At 50.7% G+C, this 20,091-nt stretch overlaps 6 protein-coding genes across 6 annotated transcripts; 4 read left to right on the top strand and 2 right to left on the bottom strand. All coding sequences in view use genetic code 12, as the record gives it.

Moving 5' to 3' along the window:
- Positions 1 to 829: 829 nt before the first annotated feature.
- On the top strand, positions 830 to 7,186 carry GLT1 (glutamate synthase (NADH); the record flags this gene model as incomplete). Its single annotated transcript, XM_034155974.1, has 1 exon — positions 830 to 7,186. The coding sequence occupies one exon, from the start codon at positions 830 to 832 to the stop codon at positions 7,184 to 7,186; it is 6,357 nt and encodes a 2,118-aa protein (XP_034012006.1).
- Positions 7,187 to 7,468: 282 nt separating this feature from the next.
- On the top strand, positions 7,469 to 8,743 carry DIURU_003233 (uncharacterized protein; the record flags this gene model as incomplete). Its single annotated transcript, XM_034155973.1, has 1 exon — positions 7,469 to 8,743. One exon carries the CDS (start codon positions 7,469 to 7,471, stop codon positions 8,741 to 8,743), a length of 1,275 nt encoding a protein of 424 aa, XP_034012005.1.
- A 618-nt stretch (positions 8,744 to 9,361) lies between these two features.
- DIURU_003232 (uncharacterized protein) lies at positions 9,362 to 10,033 on the top strand (the record flags this gene model as incomplete). Its single annotated transcript, XM_034155972.1, has 1 exon — positions 9,362 to 10,033. One exon carries the CDS (start codon positions 9,362 to 9,364, stop codon positions 10,031 to 10,033), a length of 672 nt encoding a protein of 223 aa, XP_034012004.1.
- Positions 10,034 to 10,084: 51 nt separating this feature from the next.
- SSA2 (Hsp70 family chaperone) lies at positions 10,085 to 12,007 on the bottom strand (the record flags this gene model as incomplete). Its single annotated transcript, XM_034155971.1, has 1 exon — positions 10,085 to 12,007. One exon carries the CDS (start codon positions 12,005 to 12,007, stop codon positions 10,085 to 10,087), a length of 1,923 nt encoding a protein of 640 aa, XP_034012003.1.
- A 733-nt stretch (positions 12,008 to 12,740) lies between these two features.
- Positions 12,741 to 13,589, bottom strand: DIURU_003230 (nucleoporin; the record flags this gene model as incomplete). Its single annotated transcript, XM_034155970.1, has 2 exons — positions 12,741 to 13,427; positions 13,512 to 13,589. The coding sequence occupies 2 exons, from the start codon at positions 13,587 to 13,589 to the stop codon at positions 12,741 to 12,743; spliced, it is 765 nt and encodes a 254-aa protein (XP_034012002.1).
- A 1,652-nt stretch (positions 13,590 to 15,241) lies between these two features.
- DIURU_003229 (uncharacterized protein) lies at positions 15,242 to 17,842 on the top strand (the record flags this gene model as incomplete). Its single annotated transcript, XM_034155968.1, has 1 exon — positions 15,242 to 17,842. The coding sequence occupies one exon, from the start codon at positions 15,242 to 15,244 to the stop codon at positions 17,840 to 17,842; it is 2,601 nt and encodes an 866-aa protein (XP_034012001.1).
- Positions 17,843 to 20,091: the final 2,249 nt, after the last annotated feature.

Here is a 20,091-nt window from a genome sequence, read left to right as displayed (position 1 = left end):
ACAAATTCGAGTCCAACGACGGCTTTATATAGGACACCACTCTTCACTCCGGTAGTAGCTATTCACTATGTTAGTGCTTTTATCTGATAGCTTCCCAAATCTGTCCAATCACGTTTGTGTCGCTGATAAGATCAGTAGTGACAATAGGGGGGCGATGGCGGGGTAGAGCTCATCCAGGCCTCCCGTACTGTCCTCGGGATCTCTGTTGTGGGGGAGTGATTGCGTCCTTTTATCCGAGACAACCGTTGCGGCCGGGGTAAAGTGGGAATTGGTCGTCTTGTTATCTATCACCAACTTTACAACAGATTGTTTCACAGTTGAAACAGGCACCGTACATAATGGTGACAGCACTATTATCAGTACCACCACCGAGAAATACCGTGGGTTGTAGCAGTCTCTGTCCCCTCGAGTGGTGTCGGGTCGTGACCGGCGTCCCCACATGCTATCACCGGGGGCGCGTATCCGCCAATCAGCGCGTGGCAATAGCCAATCGCCCGCATCGCGATAAGACGTTGTCCTGCGTCGACCACTTTTTCATATGCACCGAGATAAGCCGTGCACTACCGTAGACAGCAGAGATGATAGGAAAACCACCCCCAAACCGCCAGATATCCAACGAAAAACATAGTATACGCCATCTCATAAGCTTCCTGTTTTATATACTCGACCCATATTTCTCTCTCATGGCCCCATCTCGTCTAATCATGCCATACTTGGTCTTCTCGTCCCTGCTGTACAAGCTGCCGGGGTTAGGGGGTCGGCGCACGTATATGTAGCGAGCGCACCCCGAGTAATCGAGCTCCCCATAACCGCCCACCACACTCCCACCATGAGCTTTGTCAGTGACTGTGCGCCGCCCCAGGTCTACAGCTACGACGAAACGCCCCAAAACCCGCTGTGGGCGTGCACGTTGCCCACGGCGAAGGGGCTCTACAACCCCGAGCTCGAAAAGGACGCCTGCGGCGTGGGGTTCACCTGCCACTTGAAGGGACAGGCGTCCCACAAGATCGTCCTGGACTGCCGCAACTTGTTGTGCAACATGACCCACCGGGGCGGGGAATTGAACCCCAAGGACGGCGACGGCGCCGGGGTGCTCTGTCTGATCCCTCATAAGTTTTTCACCCGCGAGTTTGCCTACCACTTCCCGCAGGACCCGTTGCCGCCACAAGGGCAATACGGGATTGGTAATGTGTTCTTTAAGAAAGGCGACGAGCTAGTATTTGGTAAGCTGAAGCAGACGTTCGAGAGTTTGGCCACCGAGTGTGGGCTTCGCATCATTGGCTGGAGAGCCGTGCCCCACGACTCGCTGATCTTGGGGCCGGCGCTGTTGCTGAGAGAACCCTTGATCTTACAACCGGCAATTGTGTTGGCCGACACCCCCTCCCAGTGGCTGGAGCTGGCGCTGAAGGACTTGGAGCGCCGGTTATACGTGTTGCGCAAACGGCTGACCCACGTCATCGGCCACCAGAACTGGTTCTACGTGTGCCTGTTGTCGCTGAAGACCATTGTCTATAAAGGTCAGCTTGCTCCCAACCAAGTGTATGCTTATTTCCACGATTTGGTCAACTGTGACTTTGAGGCCCATTTCGCCCTTGTCCACCTGCGGTTCTCTACCAATACTTTCCCCTCATGGGACCGGGCTCAACCGCTCCGGTTAGCGGCTCACAACGGTGAAATCAATACGTTGAGAGGTAATAAGAACTGGATGAGAGCTAAGGAGGGGGTGATGCACACCACCGCCTTTGACGACGTCGGCAGCGGCCAGCTGGTGTTGGAGAAGCTTTTCCCCATTATCGAGGAAGGCGGGTCCGATTCCGCTGCCTTCGATAACGTATTGGAATTGTTGGTGCTTCTGGGGACGTTGCTGTTGCCCGAAGCGGTGATGGTGATGATCCCCGAGGCGTGGCAGAACGACCCCTTGATCGACCCGCTGAAAAAGGCGTTCTACGAGTGGGCGGCGTGTCTCATGGAACCGTGGGACGGGCCGGCGTTGTTCACGTTTGCCGACGACCGTTACTGTGGTGCCAATTTAGACCGTAACGGTTTGCGCCCCTGCCGGTACTACGTCACCACCGACGACCGGATCATCTGTGCTTCTGAAGTCGGTGTCATTGACGTTGACCCTGAAACCGTCCTCATCAAAGGGAGATTACAACCGGGGAGAATGCTTCTTGTCGATACCCACCAAGGACGTATTGTCGACGACACCGAGCTCAAGCAGACGGTGCTGGCTCAGCGTGACTTCAGAGGGTGGATCATGCTGAACATGGTGTACATGGACGAGCTTATTAGCAAGCTCAGCGAGCGCAGCGTCGACTTGGGCCGCCACAAGCTGCTGCTTAACCCCACCAAGCTTGGCGACGACCCCTTCCTCAACGCTTTTGGTTATTCTCATGAACAATTAGGGTTTGTCCTCGGCCCTATGGCTGAAGGCAAAGAGGCTTTAGGGTCGATGGGTAACGACAACGCCCTCGCCTGCGTCCTGGAACAGCCGAAGCTTGTCTACGAGTACTTTAAGCAGTTGTTTGCCCAAGTGACCAACCCTCCGATCGACCCTATCCGGGAAGAGATCGTGATGCTGCTTGAGTGCTACGTCGGCCCTCAGGGTAACTTGTTGGAGATTAACCCGAAACAAACCAACCGTCTCCACTTGAAGTCTCCCATTTTGGCCAACGACGAGCTTGCGGCGTTGACTGAGATTGCCGTGGCTTACCCTCAGTGGAAGGTGACCGAGATCGATATTACTTTCCCCAGAGAACTGGGCATCCAGGGGTACATCGACCACTTGGACGTCATCTGCGACCAAGCGCTGAGAGCTCTCGCCGAGTCCACCACCGCCATCATCCTCACTGACCGGGCCACTAGCCACGACCGCGTCCCCGTGTCTGCTCTCGTCGCTGTGGGAGCTGTCCACCACCATTTGGTGAGACAGAAGCAACGGCTGAAGGTGGCTCTTGTTGTGGAAACCGCTGAGGCTCGTGAAGTGCACCACATGTGCTGTCTCTTGGGCTACGGGGTCGACGCCATCAACCCCTACTTGGCCATCGACACCTTGATGGCGATGCGTGACAATAAGCTGTTGCCCCAATTGCTGAACGCCGAGATAGTCGCCAACTTCCGGGCCCTGGTTGACGCTGGTATCCTTAAAGTGATGCTGAAGATGGGTATCTCGACGTTGGCATCGTACAAAGGGGCTCAGATCTTTGAGGCGTTGGGTATTGATAACTCTGTCATTGACCGCTGCTTTGCCGGTACTGCCCTGCGTATCAAGGGGGTGACTTTTGAGTACATTGCTCAAGACGCCTTCACTTTACACGAGCGTGGGTTCCCTGACCGTTACACCATTAAACCCTCAGGTTTACCCGAAACCGGTGAGTACCACTGGCGTGACGGTGGTGACGCCCACGTCAACGACCCCGCCGCCATCGCCTCGGTCCAGGACGCCGTCAAGAACAAATCGCAACGGCTGTACGATGCCTACTCCAAAAAGGAGTACGAGGCCATCCGCAACTGTACCCTCCGTGGTTTGCTCGATTTCGACTACGAACAAGCGTCACCCGTGCCCTTGGACCAGGTGGAGCCGTGGACGGAGATCGTGCGCCGTTTCTTCACCGGGGCCATGCTGTACGGTTCGATCTCGATGGAAGCCCACTCGACGCTTGCCGTGGCCATGAACCGGTTGGGAGGTAAGCTGAACACGGGTGAAGGTGGTGAAGACCCCGCGAGACTGGCGGTGCTCAACGACCAAGGCGATACCATGAGACTGGCGATTAAGCAGATCGCCTCGGGTCGTTTTGGTGTCACTCTGTACTACTTGGCCGACGCTGACGAGTTGCAGATCAAGATGGCTCAGGGGGCCAAACCGGGTGAAGGGGGTGAACTTCCCGGCCACAAAGTGTCGGCGGAAATCGGTAAGACGCGGAGACTGACTCCCGGGGTCGGGTTGATCTCGCCGCCGCCTCACCACGATATCTACTCGATCGAGGACTTGAAGCAGTTGTTATACGACTTGAAGTGCGCCAACCCTCGCGCTCGTACCCTGGTGAAACTCGTGCTGGAAGTCGGTGTGGGTATTGTCGCTGCTGGTGTCGCTAAAGCGGGCCTGGAAAACATCTTAATCTCTGGTGGTGACGGGGGTACCGGTGCTGCCAAGTTGACCAGTATCAAGTACGCTGGTTTACCGTGGGAGTTGGGGCTTGCCGAATCGCACCAAACCCTCGTGCTTAACGACTTGAGAGGCCGGGTCATCTTGCAAACTGATGGCCAATTGCGTACCGGTCGTGACGTCGCCATTGCCTGTCTTTTAGGTGCGGAAGAATGGGGGTTTGCCACCACTCCCTTGATTGCCATGGGATGTATCATGATGCGCAAGTGCCACTTGGGTACCTGCCCCGTCGGTATCGCCACCCAGGACCCTGAACTCCGGGCTAAGTTTGATGGTACTCCCGAACACGTGATTAACTTCTTCTACTACGTCGCCCAAGAATTACGTCTGATCATGGCCCAGCTTGGTTTCCGCACCATCAACGATATGGTCGGCCACACTGAACGTCTTAAGGTGCGTGAAGACTTGAGAAACGTCAAGAACGCCAACATCGACCTCACCGCCATCTTGACCCCAGGCCACCTGATCCGCCCCGGTGTCGCTACCCACTGTGTGCGCAAACAGGACCACAAGTTGCACGTGCGCTTGGACAACAAGCTCATTGACGAGGCCGAAGTGACGTTAGAAAAGGGGTTGCCGGTAACTGTCGACTGTGATGTTGTCAACACCGACCGCTCGTTCGGGACGACGTTGCTGTACCGGGTGCTGAAGATCTTTGGCGAGCACGGTTTACCTCACGACACCATCCACGTCAACGCCAAGGGGCTGGCGGGTCAGTCGTTCGGGGCGTTCTTGGCCCACGGGGTCACGCTTGAGCTTGAAGGTGACGCCAACGACTACTTGGGTAAAGGCTTGTCGGGTGGCCGTATCATTGTCTACCCCCCCAGAGAGCTGGTGTTCAACGCTGAGGACCAGATCATCGCCGGTAACACCTGTTTCTTTGGCGCCACCCTGGGTACCGCTTTCATCCGTGGTATCGCCGCTGAACGGTTCGCTGTGCGTAACTCTGGTGCCACCATCGTCGCTGAAGGGACCGGGGACCACGGTTGTGAGTACATGAGTGGTGGTCGCGTGGTCATCTTGGGGCTGACGGGGCGTAACTTTGCTGCTGGTATGTGTGGCGGTATCGCTTACGTGTTGGACATGGCCCAGGACTTCTCCACTAAGGTGAACAAGGGTACCGTGGGTCTTTATAGCGTCACTGACCCCACCGAAATCGCTTTCCTCCGGGGCTTGATTGAAGACCACCGCCACTACACCCGTTCCGAAGTCGCCGAACAAATCTTGGGTGATTTCAACCGCATTTTGCCTCGCTTCATCAAGGTGTTGCCCCACGACTATAAGAAGGTATTGGATAAGGAAAAGCACGCTTTGGCGGAAGCTAAGAAGCAAGAAGTCAGCCGGTTCAAGATCCTCCTGGACCCGCTGGCCGACGCTACCAACGGCGAGGCGCTGAAGATCAGACACAACAAGCTGCTGGTGTTACCTGCAAAAGAGCCTCCCGTGGCTGACGTCGAAGACACCATCCTTCTGGACGACACCCTCAAGAAGCCGCTGGCACAAAAGCTTGACAAGGTCCGGGGTTTCATGAAGTACAAGCGCCGCAACGAGACCTACCGCTCGCCGAAGCTGCGTACGTCTGACTGGAACGAAATGACCACCCGCTTGTCCAAGGACGACTTGCAACACGAAACCGCCCGCTGTATGGACTGTGGTGTCCCCTTCTGTACTTCGGACACGGGGTGTCCCATCTCCAACGTCATCCCCAAGTGGAACGAGTTGGTGTTCAAGGACCGCTGGTACGACGCGTTGCAGCGTTTGCTCATGACCAACAACTTCCCCGAGTTCACCGGCCGTATCTGCCCCGCTCCGTGTATGGGGGCCTGTGTGCTTGGCATCAACAACGACGCCGTCAACATCAAGCTGGTCGAGTGTGCCATCATCGACCACGGGTTCGAACAAGGGTGGATTGTCCCGCAACCGCCTAAGCAGCGTACCGGGAAACTGGTGGCGATCGTGGGGCTGGGTCCCGCTGGTCTCGCCGCTGCTGACCAGTTGAACCGTGCCGGCCACCAAGTGACGGTGTTTGAACGCAGCGACCGGGCTGGGGGTTTGTTGATGTACGGTATCCCCAACATGAAGCTCGACAAGCGTATCGTGAAGAGACGTACCGACTTGATGGAGGCTGAAGGCATCGAGTTCCGGTGCAACGTCACCGTGGGCGAAGACGTGTCTGTCGACTCGTTGAAGCAAGACTTTGATGCTGTGGTGTTCGCTGTGGGGCTGACCATTGCTCGTGACTTGAACATCCCCGGCCGGCTGTTGAACAACATCGATTTCGCCATGAAGCTTTTGCAATGGAACACCCAGGCGTTGCTTAACGAAGAGTTGCCTGAGGTCAGAGCCCATTTGGAAGGCAAAAACGTCATTGTCATCGGTGGTGGTGATACCGGTAACGACTGTCTCGGCACTGCCACTCGTCACGGGGCCAAACTGGTGACCAACTTTGAATTGCTCCCCACCCCCGCCGAGCTGCGTCCTCGCGATAACCCCTGGCCCCAATGGCCCCGTATCTTTAGGGTTGACTATGGCCACGCCGAAGTCGCCGCCCACTACGGCAAGGACCCGCGCCAGTACTCGATCTTGCTGAAGGAGTTTGTTGGCGATGAAGAAGGTAATGTCACCGGTATCAAGACCGTTAGAGTCGAGTGGAAGCGTAACACCGACACTGGGGCATGGCAAATGCTGGAAGTGCCTGGCTCAGAGGAATTGTTTGAAGCCGACGTTGTGTTGTTGCTGATGGGTTTCATTGGCCCGGAAGCCGACCACTTGAATGTCACCAAAACTAAGCGGGGCACTATTGCCACCCAGGACCCTCAAGGTTACGCCGTTGAAGACAACGTGTTCGCTGCTGGCGACTGTCGCCGCGGTCAATCGCTCGTGGTGTGGGGTATCCAAGAAGGCAGACAGTGTGCGCGTGAAGTCGACTTGTACTTGATGGGCGAGACGAGATTGCCTGGTAATGGTTCCGTCGAACAACGCGACTACCGCTTGTTGGAGGAGCTTGCCGATAAGGTGTAACTGCAAAAAGTGTATACTAATGTGATGTAATAAAATATGAAAGAAATAGAAGGACTTGCTAGACCACAACGAGTAGTCAGTAATTGCTATTATTACTTATTTCAAGCAAAAACGTAATAGCAGAAGCTTTCAATAGCAAGGTAAACAGGAAATAGAGAGAACGTAAACAAGAAAGCAAGATTGATAGATAACCCATTCAATGGCTATAGTTCCCTTTCGCTGATTGATTCACTAACACTGACAAAGTGGCACGCGCGCCGACGTTGACCAAAACACAGGTCCATGAGCAATGTGAGCGACGTTAATCCCCCTACCGTTGATACCAGCTGTGATGCTCTCAAACGAGTTGAAGACAGCTACTACCAGATCTCCCCAAAGAAGCTTAAGGCTGCGACCAAAGATTTTGGTCGTTACTTCGTCGAAATGATCAATCACTATCTCCAACAACCAATCCGCTACTGCAACAGTTTCGCCGATTTCCATTTGGACATTGACCCAAAGTACCGTGATTCTTTCGATTTCCATCGACTATACTACGCCTCCCACACCGTCTACGATCATGAACGGAAGAAAGAGATCAAAACGCTCGTCGCCAGATGGAAACAACTCCGACAACAAGTGCAATTGTACCAAACGAATCGGGCTCCCAAAACCGACGCTGGTAAGAAGTATCACGCGGTTTGCTTACAACTTGTACGTAAGCGTACTAACCTTGAAGTATTAACTAAACAAAGCTCTCCCGATGCTAACGCTCAACTCTATTTGACGAAGGCGATTGCGACGCTTGAACTGACTCTTGCTGAGCTCAAACGCCAATCGAAGCAAAAAACAGAGCGCCTGGAATTTCTGGCAATGGATAGTCATTTGGAGGATTTGGCACACTTAAAAAGGACTCACAGTTTGATCAAGCAAAAGTTTCATATGTTGAAAGTTTCGGTTACAAGTCGCCCCTACTTTTACGATGAAACCAGTTTCAATGGCTACTTCCTCTATCAAAATCACCGTCTTGAATCATTGTACAAGTATGTCCTCAGGTGGCTAGTCGAGGGTGTATTCTCCACCGAGGAAACAGAAGCCTTTGCTGATGAAATCCCCCCCGACTACTTCAACGACGTTCGCCGCGTCTTTGGCAATACTCTTCTCCGCGCGGGTCCCTTTAACTATAAACCAAGTGGAAGCGCAAACGGGGAAGAAGATCCCATCAAAATGGCTCTTTTGGAGCATGAAGCTTCGTTGTGGAAGGCAAGCGACATTGTGACCAAGTTTCTGTTTCCATCGAACGGACCCGTGTATTCTAACCACGGCTTGGCGATATTTCGATCCAGTACGAAAGATGAGTTGTCACTTGAAGAACCAAAGCAACACTTCGACAATCCCGATCAGGTAACCGTCAAGAACCTTGATTTTTCTCTCGCTAAAGGGGGTGGCTTCAGGGTGCTCATTATGTACTCTTATGAAGGGAACGCCCCTCGAACCTCTAATATAACCCCCTATGGAGTTACCACGATGACCATTCTCCGTCAAACAAAGGGTCAGTGTGGAAAGAAGCATGACTAATCAGGGATAGAACTCCTCCTTGAGCGAAAGATAATCGTTCGTCGATTATTAACTCATGGATAGTTTGATTTGCTAGGTCTAGGTTTGGAAGCAGTTTAGCATTCATTTAGCATCCAATTAAAAAAATTGAACGTTGAAAATAAAAGAAGGTCTGAAACGGGACTTTGATTTAGTCGACTTTTACACTCCAGTTATGCTCTTTTATAAATTCTCTTTGTGGTGCGATTTCATGGATTTTTGTGCTGACTGAGCCAAGCCGTGCGGATGACATCAGCCAACGTCGAGACCCTTCAGGAAACCCCCTTTCATCAAAACGCCCCATTAGGTACTAGTCAACACAATTGGATAATGTTAGATACATAGTCGACTCATTGATGTAAACATTGTCAATTTCAATTGACACTTCGATATTCTCAATTATCGATCTAACTATCAACAAACTAGGCTACCACCAACAGCAATTCTCCTCGCTTAGTTGTAAATACAGCCGTTGGGTCCAATTGGCGTATTCTGCATATTCACACGGCGTTTCGCCATCCCCTCTCAGTGTTGCCCCCTCCGGCGCTACCGCCGGTTCCGAGCCGAGATAAATACGGTTGCTCCCCCACAAATCGCCCCATGTTTGCCCACTTAAAGAAAGTCATTACTGAAAAACACGAAGATATCGACATCCTCAAGCACGACCGCCTTTACATCAGCCGGTTTCCGGGGCGCAAGTACGAGATCTATGATGCCCGCAAGAACCTCGTGGGCTCAATCAAGCCCCGCGGCGATTTGGTGATTTCCAGCGACGTTCCCGAAGCCATTGGCTCTCAAGGGTACGTGGTACTCGACCACAAAGATGAGCTCCAGCTTGTGGTGGACATGGACGACTTGACCCGAGTATTTGCTCCCACTGGCAACGGCAAAATAAAGCAATTAGGAGTGCTGAACAAAGACGGCCACAAGTACTACCTCTACAGCGGCGACTCCAAGGACTCGTTGACTAAGTTTGGGTACGCTACTGATAAAATGTACACGTTAAACGTGTATGACATTCACGACCAGTTAGTGGCACAATTGACTGAGACTAACGATATCCCCACCAGCAACAAGGCCAACTTCGATGTCTCGTTTGGCGAGATTGAAAACCACCTTTATCGAGCAGTGGTGTTGGCCACGTTGTTAAGTGTCGACTGGTTCTTCTACATGGGCGACCAGGGGGGTTCGTTTATTAAGCCGGTGGCTCAGGACATTGTCGATGAGGAGATGGGGAAACTCTACACCACCAACCTCAAGACGAGTAACTAAAACACTAATATTATCACTGACTTTTATTATTTTTACATGAGGTCGTTACGTTTAGTCGACTTCTTCGACGGTGGGGCCGGCGGCGGGTTCTTCAGGGGCACCACCGGGCATGCCGCCGGGCATGCCGCCAGGAGCACCACCGGCGGCGTAGATCTTGGAGATGATGGGGTTGGCCACACCTTCCAATTCCTTTTGCTTGTCGGCGTATTCTTCCTTGGTGGCAGTTTGGTTCGAGTCCAACCAGGCGATGGTTTCTTCGGCGGCCTTGGTGACGGTGTCGATGTCGCCTTGTTCCAACTTGCCCTTGGTTTCGTCGTTGTTCAAGGTGGTCTTCAACGAGTAAGCGTACGATTCCAAACCGTTCTTGGCTTGGATTCTGGCGGCTTCGGCTTCGTCTTCTTCCTTGTACTTTTCGGCGTCGTTGACCATCTTTTCGATTTCTTCCTTCGACAATCTACCCTTGTCGTTGGTGATGGTGATCTTTTGCGACTTACCGGTACCCTTTTCGACGGCGGAGACGTTCAAGATCCCGTTAGCGTCCAAGTCGAAGGTGACTTCGATTTGAGGAACACCTCTGGGGGCGGGGGGGATGCCCGACAATTCGAACTTACCGAGCAAGTTGTTGTCCTTGGTCTTGGCTCTTTCACCTTCGAAGACTTGAATCAACACACCGGGTTGGTTGTCGGCGTAAGTGGAGAAGGTTTCGGTCTTCTTGGTGGGGATGGTCGAGTTTCTCTTCACCAAGGTGGTCATGATACCACCGGCGGTTTCGATACCGAGCGACAAGGGGGTGACGTCCAACAACAACAAGTCTTGGGTCTTGGACGAGGTGTCACCCGACAAGATGGCGGCCTGGACGGCGGCACCGTAGGCGACGGCTTCGTCGGGGTTGATCGATCTGTTGGGTTCCTTACCGTTGAAAAAGTCCGAGACCAACTTTTGCACCTTGGGGATTCTGGTGGAACCACCGACGAGGACGATTTCGTCGACTTGCGACTTGTCGATCTTCGAGTCCTTCAACACCTTTTCCACGGGTTCCATGGTGGCGCGGAACAAGTCTTGACACAATTCTTCGAATCTGGCTCTGGTGATCGAAGTGTAGAAGTCGACACCTTCGTACAACGAGTCGATTTCGATCGAGGTTTGCGCCGACGACGACAAGGTTCTCTTGGCACGTTCACAGGCGGTTCTCAATCTTCTCAACGCTCTTTGGTTGCCGGTGATGTCCTTACCGTTCTTGCGCTTGAATTCTTGGATGAAGTGGTTGACCAATCTGTTGTCGAAATCTTCACCACCCAAGTGAGTGTCACCGGCGGTGGCCTTGACTTCGAAGATCCCGTCTTCGATCGACAACAACGACACGTCGAAAGTACCACCACCCAAGTCGAAGATCAACACGTTCTTTTCTTGGTCCGACTTCTTGTCCAAACCGTAGGCGATGGCGGCGGCGGTGGGTTCGTTGATGATTCTCATCACGTTAAGACCGGCGATCAAACCAGCGTCCTTGGTGGCTTGTCTTTGCGAGTCGTTGAAGTAAGCGGGGACGGTGACGACGGCGTCGGAGACCTTGTCGCCCAAGTAAGCTTCGGCGGTTTCCTTCATCTTGGTCAACACCATCGACGAGATTTCTTCAGGGGTGAACACCTTGGTTTCGCCCTTGAATTCAACTTGGATCTTGGGCTTGCCACCTTGGTCGACCAACTTGAAAGGGAAGTGCTTGGCGTCGTTTTGCACTTCGGGGTCGTCGAACTTGCGCCCGATCAAACGCTTGGCGTCGAACACGGTGTTGGCGGGGTTCATGGCGGCCTGGTTCTTGGCGGCTTCACCAATCAATCTTTCGGTGTCGGTGAAGGCGACGAACGAGGGAGTGGTTCTGTTACCTTGGTCGTTGGCGATGATGTCACATCTGTCATTCGCAAAGTGGGCGACACACGAGTAGGTGGTCCCCAAATCAATACCAACAGCCTTACCCATTGTTGTTTTTGAGTTGATCAATAAAGAGAAAAAAAAATTTGGCGTCAAATGTCGCCCGCCTTATATAATTGGCATTTTCGGCCACGAAGGTTCCATGGGCTTCCATGAGTCTCACTCGGTGAAAAAAAATTGACGCACTATCTGCACAGGCCACCATCCCATAACAGCCAGAAACTGGTCTATTTGAAGCTTTTGGCATTGCTATTGTGTTCTCATGATCACAAAACGTTGATTGCCTCGGTAAAAATTGGTATAATTGACTTTTCACAACTACCACCTCTAACTGTCTCCAAATCACTGTCGACGACGCCCATGCCCGTTGACCGCATCAATGTGTGAAAAATGCGAGTCGACTAATCCTGCTTGTTTACAAATAGGCGGCATGGCAGTGTGGGTCCGTTCGTCGGCCGCCACTACGCCATATATTGTCCCACGAAAGCACCCGCCACAGGAGGTCAAACTAGCACGAAAGCCAGAGGATGATGGAAAAAATGATACAAGATCTATAAGATCTCTAATCGTAGGACAACACCTATGGTAAACTACTAGTTTACAGCATTCCTTGGCTTTCATATTGGGGTAAACTGATTTCTTCGTCGAGTGGATGGCACCTGCAGGGAGAATGAGATTTAGTGGTGCCATTGTGCAGTACGTGTCATCATCAAGCGTCACCCACTCTAACGGTCACCATCGATCTAGTAGGCGTAAAATACAGTACATTTAATCTCTAGAATTAAGTAGTCTTTTCCTTGGTGTAGTCGTTGACCAAGTACACGCCGCCGGCGTTGCGGATCACCTGTTTCACCTGGATCCAGACGTTCTTCACCGCGGGGACGTTAGCGTTGTTGACGAGCTGGTCGATTTTGATTTCGATGTTTTTCACTTGGGTCCGGGTGAGGGCCATCTTTTCGTAGCGGAATCTGAGGAACAACGTGTAGGCGATAAACGGGATAATCGACTTAGGTCTCCACGCCAACACGCGAAGCAATAACCAGAACCACGAGAAGATCTCGATCTGGGTGCCTAACCGCACCAGGTTGACGTTATTGTGAGCGATAAACAGAGTGATAGCCGGGTTCTCCTGCGGTAAAAGGTAGTTGTTGACGTAGACAAGCACGTGGAACACCAGGTAGATGAAGAACGGCAACAACGGCAACAACACGTTCGGTCTCACCCAGAGCAACACGAGGGCAATGAAGAAGTAGTGGACGTTATCGTCCTTGAGCAATTGCGACGGCTGCAACCCGCGCTTGGTGATGTTCTGGTAGATGAGGATCAGGAACAGCTCGACGATGCCGAAGAGGGCGACGACGTACCACACCTTGTGGTAGCGCTTGCCGAAGCCCACGTAGGTCAAAAGGTACAAAAGAGTGCCAATCACGGTGAGGACATGGCCAAGAAACCACCCAAACTGGAGTGTCTAAGTCGTTAGTACTAAACATGGAAATAAGTGTATCCCCCTCAATGAGGCGTTGTTCAAAGACTTGGGGGGCAATTGACTTACCTGGATCGAGTGTTTGCGGTGGTGGTGGGCGGACGACGCCTGGTGGTGGGGCTGAGCCGACGCTCTCGCTTCCGTCATAGTATGGCTTTCAAAAGTGTGAGTGAGCTTAAGGTGGTTTTTCGGTGGTAGATAAATCGCGCGACCATAGCGGGACAGCAACTATATACCTACCAACCGCAACGGAGGTCGAGGCTCTGCAGTGCCGGCCGTCGCGGCGACAAAAAATAGCAATTCCCACGGGGGGCAGGTCTAGTAGCTGTGGTGTAGCTGAACTGTGGTGTAGCTCATCTGTGGTCTGCACGGTACGACTGCAGATAGCCAGGACTCCGTACTTCTTCTACTCTATTTACTAAATTTGGTTTATGGCTCCAGTAGTATAAAGCGCTGGTGTCTCGCACGCTCGCCCCCCCCCCCGTTTCTGTGTGTCTCGCCCCCCGGGGTCAGGTACGCGACCCGGCGCCGGGAGCAAAATGACGTCGCGTTACAATGACAGCTATGGAGCGCTAGGGATACTTTATATACGAATAGGGGTAGGTCGTCGTGTTACTCAATTGAGCCAATCGGTGGTGTGTGTCCGTGGTGTAATTTTGAACCATATTTTGAACCCTTTCAATCGGGAGTGGCAGTGCTGAGTAGGGAACTGGTGTTTTTGGTAGTACTTACCGAAATGGTAATTACCATCGGCAATTGAGACGATGAGACATCTGGTGGTGAAACCCACCCAGACGAGCCAAATATTGGAACCACGCCATCTGTTCAATCAAAACTGTAAGAACTATGAGTATTTATTTGAGTCTGTGGCTGATATTATTCATATTTCTTCGTCTGCACAGATTCGAGGCCGAGCCACTTCCCGAGACTAAATATAGAGCCGCGCCTCCACGGCTGTCACATTGCGGGGCTATACAACTCTGGAAACACCTATCATGTTCTGGCGATATCAAACCTTCCATTGCTGATAACCTTGCCTCACATCTTAGTGCTTCATCATTGCTTTATATAAAACCATCATCGAAGACAAATTCTTTCGAGCACGAACGAACACCGACGGTAAAGCCCCTATATAAGTGCATTCTGTCTACATACGCAAACCAGAAACGTCGACAGTACTTGGGGTCCAAAACGAGAAGTTCCTTGGGGATTTTTGACCAAGCAAAAGTAGGGGTTTGGACACCTTTTTCAGTGTCCATCACAGCCATGAGTGTACAGTTGATAAATTACAACTCGGCATGATCTTCAAACAATGGCGTACACAATGGTAGACAGATCTCGGGTCTGTAGAGTGGCGGTACGCGCTTTCCAATCCCCAGTTGACGAGACCAGGGAAAGTCGAAGGGTACCGATATGAGCGAGCAATATAAATTGAGGAGATGATGAGGGGAAATTTTTATCCCTTACCAACTCCCGCAAAGTGACCATGACAGTTTCTTCTATGGACAATTTCCACTGGGGGTGATGGTCCAGCGGCTAAACGTTGCAGACAACACCCTCTGAGCCCGCCTCCTGAGACAGAACCCCCAACCAAAATTGAGGACCTCCCCACCAAACTCCATTTTGTATTGTGTTTGGAATGTAAAACATCGTACGCGCTTTCAAGTTCTACGAACAAACATCGGAGGCCAAGAATGCAGGTACCATACACGAGCTGAGACAACGCCATGAATTGACGACGCGTCAACTGCTGTGTATATATATATTGGTTGTTGTTGCTTCATTTGGCTAACCAGTTTATGGCGTTTCTATTCTACATTGACGAGTCACAGCTCCAAACCATCGTCGACAAGTTTGGAGTACTGGCTGATGTTTTAACCTCGATTGGGACACTCCAAAAATCAACAACTAAAGATGATCTCCCCCCTCCAGTATATGATCTGTCGCCGCCAGAATCAGACCCAATTGAAGATGTGGTCGATGCAACGTCAGTGGCAAACACAAACTCGTTAATGGTATCTTCTCTGGAGTCGTCAATACTGTTTGCAAACGAAATAAATCATCTTACGTTGAATGATAGCGGGATTGATGGTTGCTCTCCAATATTAGAAGATACTGAATCAGGCTTTGCCGAACTTGAGGACGTAAACCAGGTTGAGGACGAGGTTACGGTTAGTGTTGATACTGAAACATCCGACACTGACAACCATACTGGAACTCATGATGTTAGTGGGAACGTGGACGAGATGGGATGTGAATCTGCAATCGAGGTAATACGCAACACTGATGCAACCGGCTTTGTGGACGACAATGTAACTGAAAAACACAGTGAAGAAGTAACCGAGACCGAAATCTACATTGAAACTGAAGAGGTAACAAGCTATGTGGACGCAATTGACGATGGTATCGGCAATGTGGAAACTAATGGAAATATGGATGAAATAGAGAGTTCTAATCAGCTTGTGGACGAACATAGCACTAAGAGCCATCCCGAAACGAAGGAAATTCACGACATTGAGCACTGTGTTGAAGCTGAAGTTGCGACCGTCAATGTTGATAACGGTCCCGCTGATGTACCCGAGGATGTCAATGGGCACATCGATATAACCCATGTTGCAAGTTGCCATGAGGATGTCGCCGCAGTTGAGGAAGTTGCCGACCCACACTCGCCCTTTAGTGGTGATGATAATTGCAATAATAAGACTCCCGATCCAACTGATCAGCCTTTGCCTACAAACCCAGATGACAATTCTAAACTTCTTTCTTATGGGGCGGAGGAGCCTGGCATATCTAATGAGGACAGACTGCTGAATGTCATGCCAACCGAGTTTGATGTCACGCCCAAGCCTCTTCAAGTGAATGTTTCCAAGCACGCCGAAAGCGGTCTCATTGTTTGTGCCGAGGGTCATGTGCCTACCGTGGTCTTACCAAACCAGATCAATGCACACTTAATGCATAGACATGACAGAAAATTGTGGTCTGATGAGACTCGTCATCGACTTCGGGAGGAATTGTCGAAAGGTATCGCCTCCCAAGTTCCTCTTAACATTCTCACGCCGCTTCCTGACATCCCCGTTCTCCAGAAGCACTTTTGTCAGCGGTGTCACAAACCTTGGGAGAATAATAGGAAACATAAGAGAGGAAGCCCCGAGTGTATGGGTAGCAAACGATACTCGGTCAAGGCTCAGCAATATAATCGAGGCAAATGGGTTATATTAGGGTCTATGCCAGATGTCTTCAAAGATGCTGACGACACCAATTTGCAACACCAAGCGCCGCCTGAAATTACCGTGAATGTCACCAAGCACGAAGAGACGGGTTTACTCGTATGCGCTGAGGGCCATGAGCCAATGGTGGTGCTACCACACCAGGTAACAAGCCACATGCTTACACGCCACTCAGATGAGAAACCAGGTTCCACCGACGTACGCGCGAAAATTCTACAGGCTCTCAGCACCGGTACAGTTAACAAAGTCCCTCCTACCATCCAAACCGAGTTTCCTGCCATCCCCGTGACCACCGCGTACTATTGTCACCATTGTGACAAGGTTACTGCGAAGAAAGAGCACGCCACAACCGACAGATGCACTAGTGTACAAGTCGAGTGCCAAATTTACGCACAGGATCAATACGTGGTCATCGGACAGCTACCACAAAAACCTCAAGTTGAAGAAGCTAAATATTCGAGCGACAATGATATTGAAATGGAGATGTTGAAGATTGAAAAGCACCAGGAAACCGGCTTGTTTGTTTGCGCCGAAGGCCATGAACCGATGGTAGTGTTTCCACACCAATTCCAAGCGCACATTAAACTTAATCACCTTGGCGAGCGTGGATGGTCCGCAAGGTTGCAGGCAGAGATTAGTAAAACTTACAGTACTTGTTCGGTTACCGAGGTTCTATCTAGCATCCAAACGCCATTTCCTTTGATCCCTCTTGTCCAGGGAAAGTACTGCTTTGGGTGTTGCCGCGTTTATGAGAGATTCTTTTACCATACAGGGGAGGATAAATGTGGCGACAACAGTCAAGTTCCCCTCATCTTTCAAATTCTTCATGATGGCAAGGTGGTGGTCATTGGGTCTGTGCCAAAAGATCCCAACAATAACAGAGACGACGGCAATCTTATTGACGAACCTACGCCTGCAATTTCGGGTAGTGCGACAAAAATGCTCGACAACTGCCCCCCACTGATATGTCGGGCGCCCGAGTGTGGCGAGTGGATCATGTGTGACGTATGTGGACAGCGGTTCCACGGGCCATGCGTGGGCATCGATCCTCAGCCGGTGGCAGAACTTGTCGCCTACCATTGCTCGCGTTGTGAAGCCGACCACGGCCCCCTGGCTTGCGCTCGCAAGAGTAAACGGAGCAAACCGAACATTGACAACCTAGCGTTGAATTGAGGTGACACGTTTGTCTTCGACGAACTACACTCTCACGTCTCGCGGGCGATGGCATTTGAAAACCAAATGGACGCCGCGATGACATGGTTTTAATCGCAATTTTTGACTTTCAAGTTGATTATATCGGCGTCGTTTACCATGAGGTCAATACCGCAGTGGAGTTATTGGAAGCGTTTCTCGGTAAAGGTTCCCCACATGGAATTTGGGATGGTAGAGTAACTCAACAGTGATCAGTGTAATCGCATTTGCACCGTTAACTTACCTGAAATACCATATCTATTATCCCCCTGAAATAGATCCACGCCTTGCATACCGTAGAAGATTGTCCCATTATCGGCGGTAGTTAACTTTGTGTTTGTCTCAGTTGCCGGAAAGGTAAGCATGACTGACACTTTTGTTTGGTGCAGATCGCCAGCCAGGTGTACACCTTCCTAGTTCAAGTCGGGATTACATTTGATTAACTTAGTTAAAGCGTCATGAAAGGTTGATGATTTACAATAGTGTTTGGTGCCCGTACACGTCAAATGCATCTTGCATCGTCACGTGTGCATCGTCTAGAGTGCCTCGTCTAGCAATACCTTATATACAGACCACCGAGTTGATGGTGAACTTGGGTAGATCCTACCATTCCATTGCGTCGCAAATGCTCATTGTGGAGCGATAGGATTAGGCTCATTGTGATCGTCGTGGCCAGTTTAGTCAGATTTGATACACAATTCATCGATCTAAGCAAATCAAAAAATTGGGATTTCCACTAAAAAAAAAGTTTTGTTTCAAATTCTTTACTTTTCGAAGAACGGCATAACTTTTTCGAATGCCATTTGGTGTCGCCGATATATGTTGTTGGCTGCACTTTTGTGAGTAACATTTGTTAGCACCCCTATGGTCTAACTTCGCTAGGTTGAGAGAAAAGTGAGGGCAAAGCGTGCGTTTGCGGTCACGCTTTTCAAGTTTTTTACTTTTTAAATACACCTAGAAGGGGGTGTTGTGCTACTACCAGAAGGGTCAACTACACAAGTAAGGGTTAGTTGGCATCGTAGGAGTCCGGGTTACCTTTGACTTTACTCTTTTTCGCACTCGGACCAGATTTCGGGTAGTCTGCTAGTTGAGATTAGGTTCCACTATATGCAGGAACCGGATGTAATTTCCGTAAGTACGCAGTTGCGTATACAATAGCCACAACTTTATCGCTGAATCTCAACGGAATGGGGTAGTGGTCACATGCTAAGCGGAACTCATTGAGTTAGAGGTTTTACGGTGTAGACGTCTGTAAGGTCTCGTAGTCGAAGCTCTATACAAGCGTCTTAGACGGGTCAATGGCTCAAATTGATTGTAGCGCAGACTTCATCTAGCAATTGCAATTGTCTGACGTTCTACTTCTCGGCCTCTAACAATCAAAGAGTAAAGGTCATATCTCCCAGGAGTGTAAAAGACACAATAAAAAGAAACAACGCTTGGGTGTTTAATTCGCAAACCTCCCCTAAGCCAACACTACAGTTTACACAATATAAACAGCTTCATTCATTCAATAGTCACTAAACACTATAAACCAGTTTCTGCTGACCAGTTAGTGGCAGCACAGGTTGCAACCGCAGTCACAGTTAGCCCCACCACATTGTTGACAAGAGCAAGCAGCGGCACAGCCAGCATTGGATTTGCAGCCATCAGCACAGTTTGACGAGCAGTGGCACGCCAGAGCACAGTTGTTGGTGCACGAGGCGTCACAGGCAAAGTTGATCATTTCGGTTCTCATAATTGTTGTCGTTGTTGTAATTGAACTATTTCACAAATAAGTTGTGACCTATTTATACTAGTTGAGGTGTTTCTGCCGTTTGCGTGGTTTGTGCCCCACTGCATGTGGGTCACGGCTGAGGTGTATTCGCCTCTTACAAGTCGTATACACGAGATCTTGGCATCGAAGCTTATCGAATCCATCTGCGGGGTATGATTTCTTTTTTTGCGACTACTTACGATAGTGGCACTTACAAATGAGCGTAAAGCAAGGGCACAATCCATCGATCACTAGTACAATCAACAAATATGCTTGGATTACAATGGGCTTTCGTTTTTCCTTGAGTATAGTCTATATAAGCTCATTATGACGTCCTACAACTTCATTTGCAAGACTTTGCGTGGCGCGGCTGTCTGATCCGCAATTCGGCAATAATCACTCAAACTCACAGAGATAGAAAATCTTCAGATTACCAGGTCTGATAAATCAAGAATATCATGGTCACGATTTTTTGCTA

The sequence above is a fragment of the Diutina rugosa genome, assembly GCF_008704595.1.
Source record: "Diutina rugosa strain CBS 613 chromosome Unknown scaffold19_size194765, whole genome shotgun sequence".
NCBI classification, from domain to species: domain Eukaryota; kingdom Fungi; phylum Ascomycota; class Pichiomycetes; order Serinales; family Debaryomycetaceae; genus Diutina; species Diutina rugosa.
The sequence above is the reverse complement of the archived record's forward strand: the minus strand, read 5'-3'. Positions and strand labels throughout refer to the sequence as shown.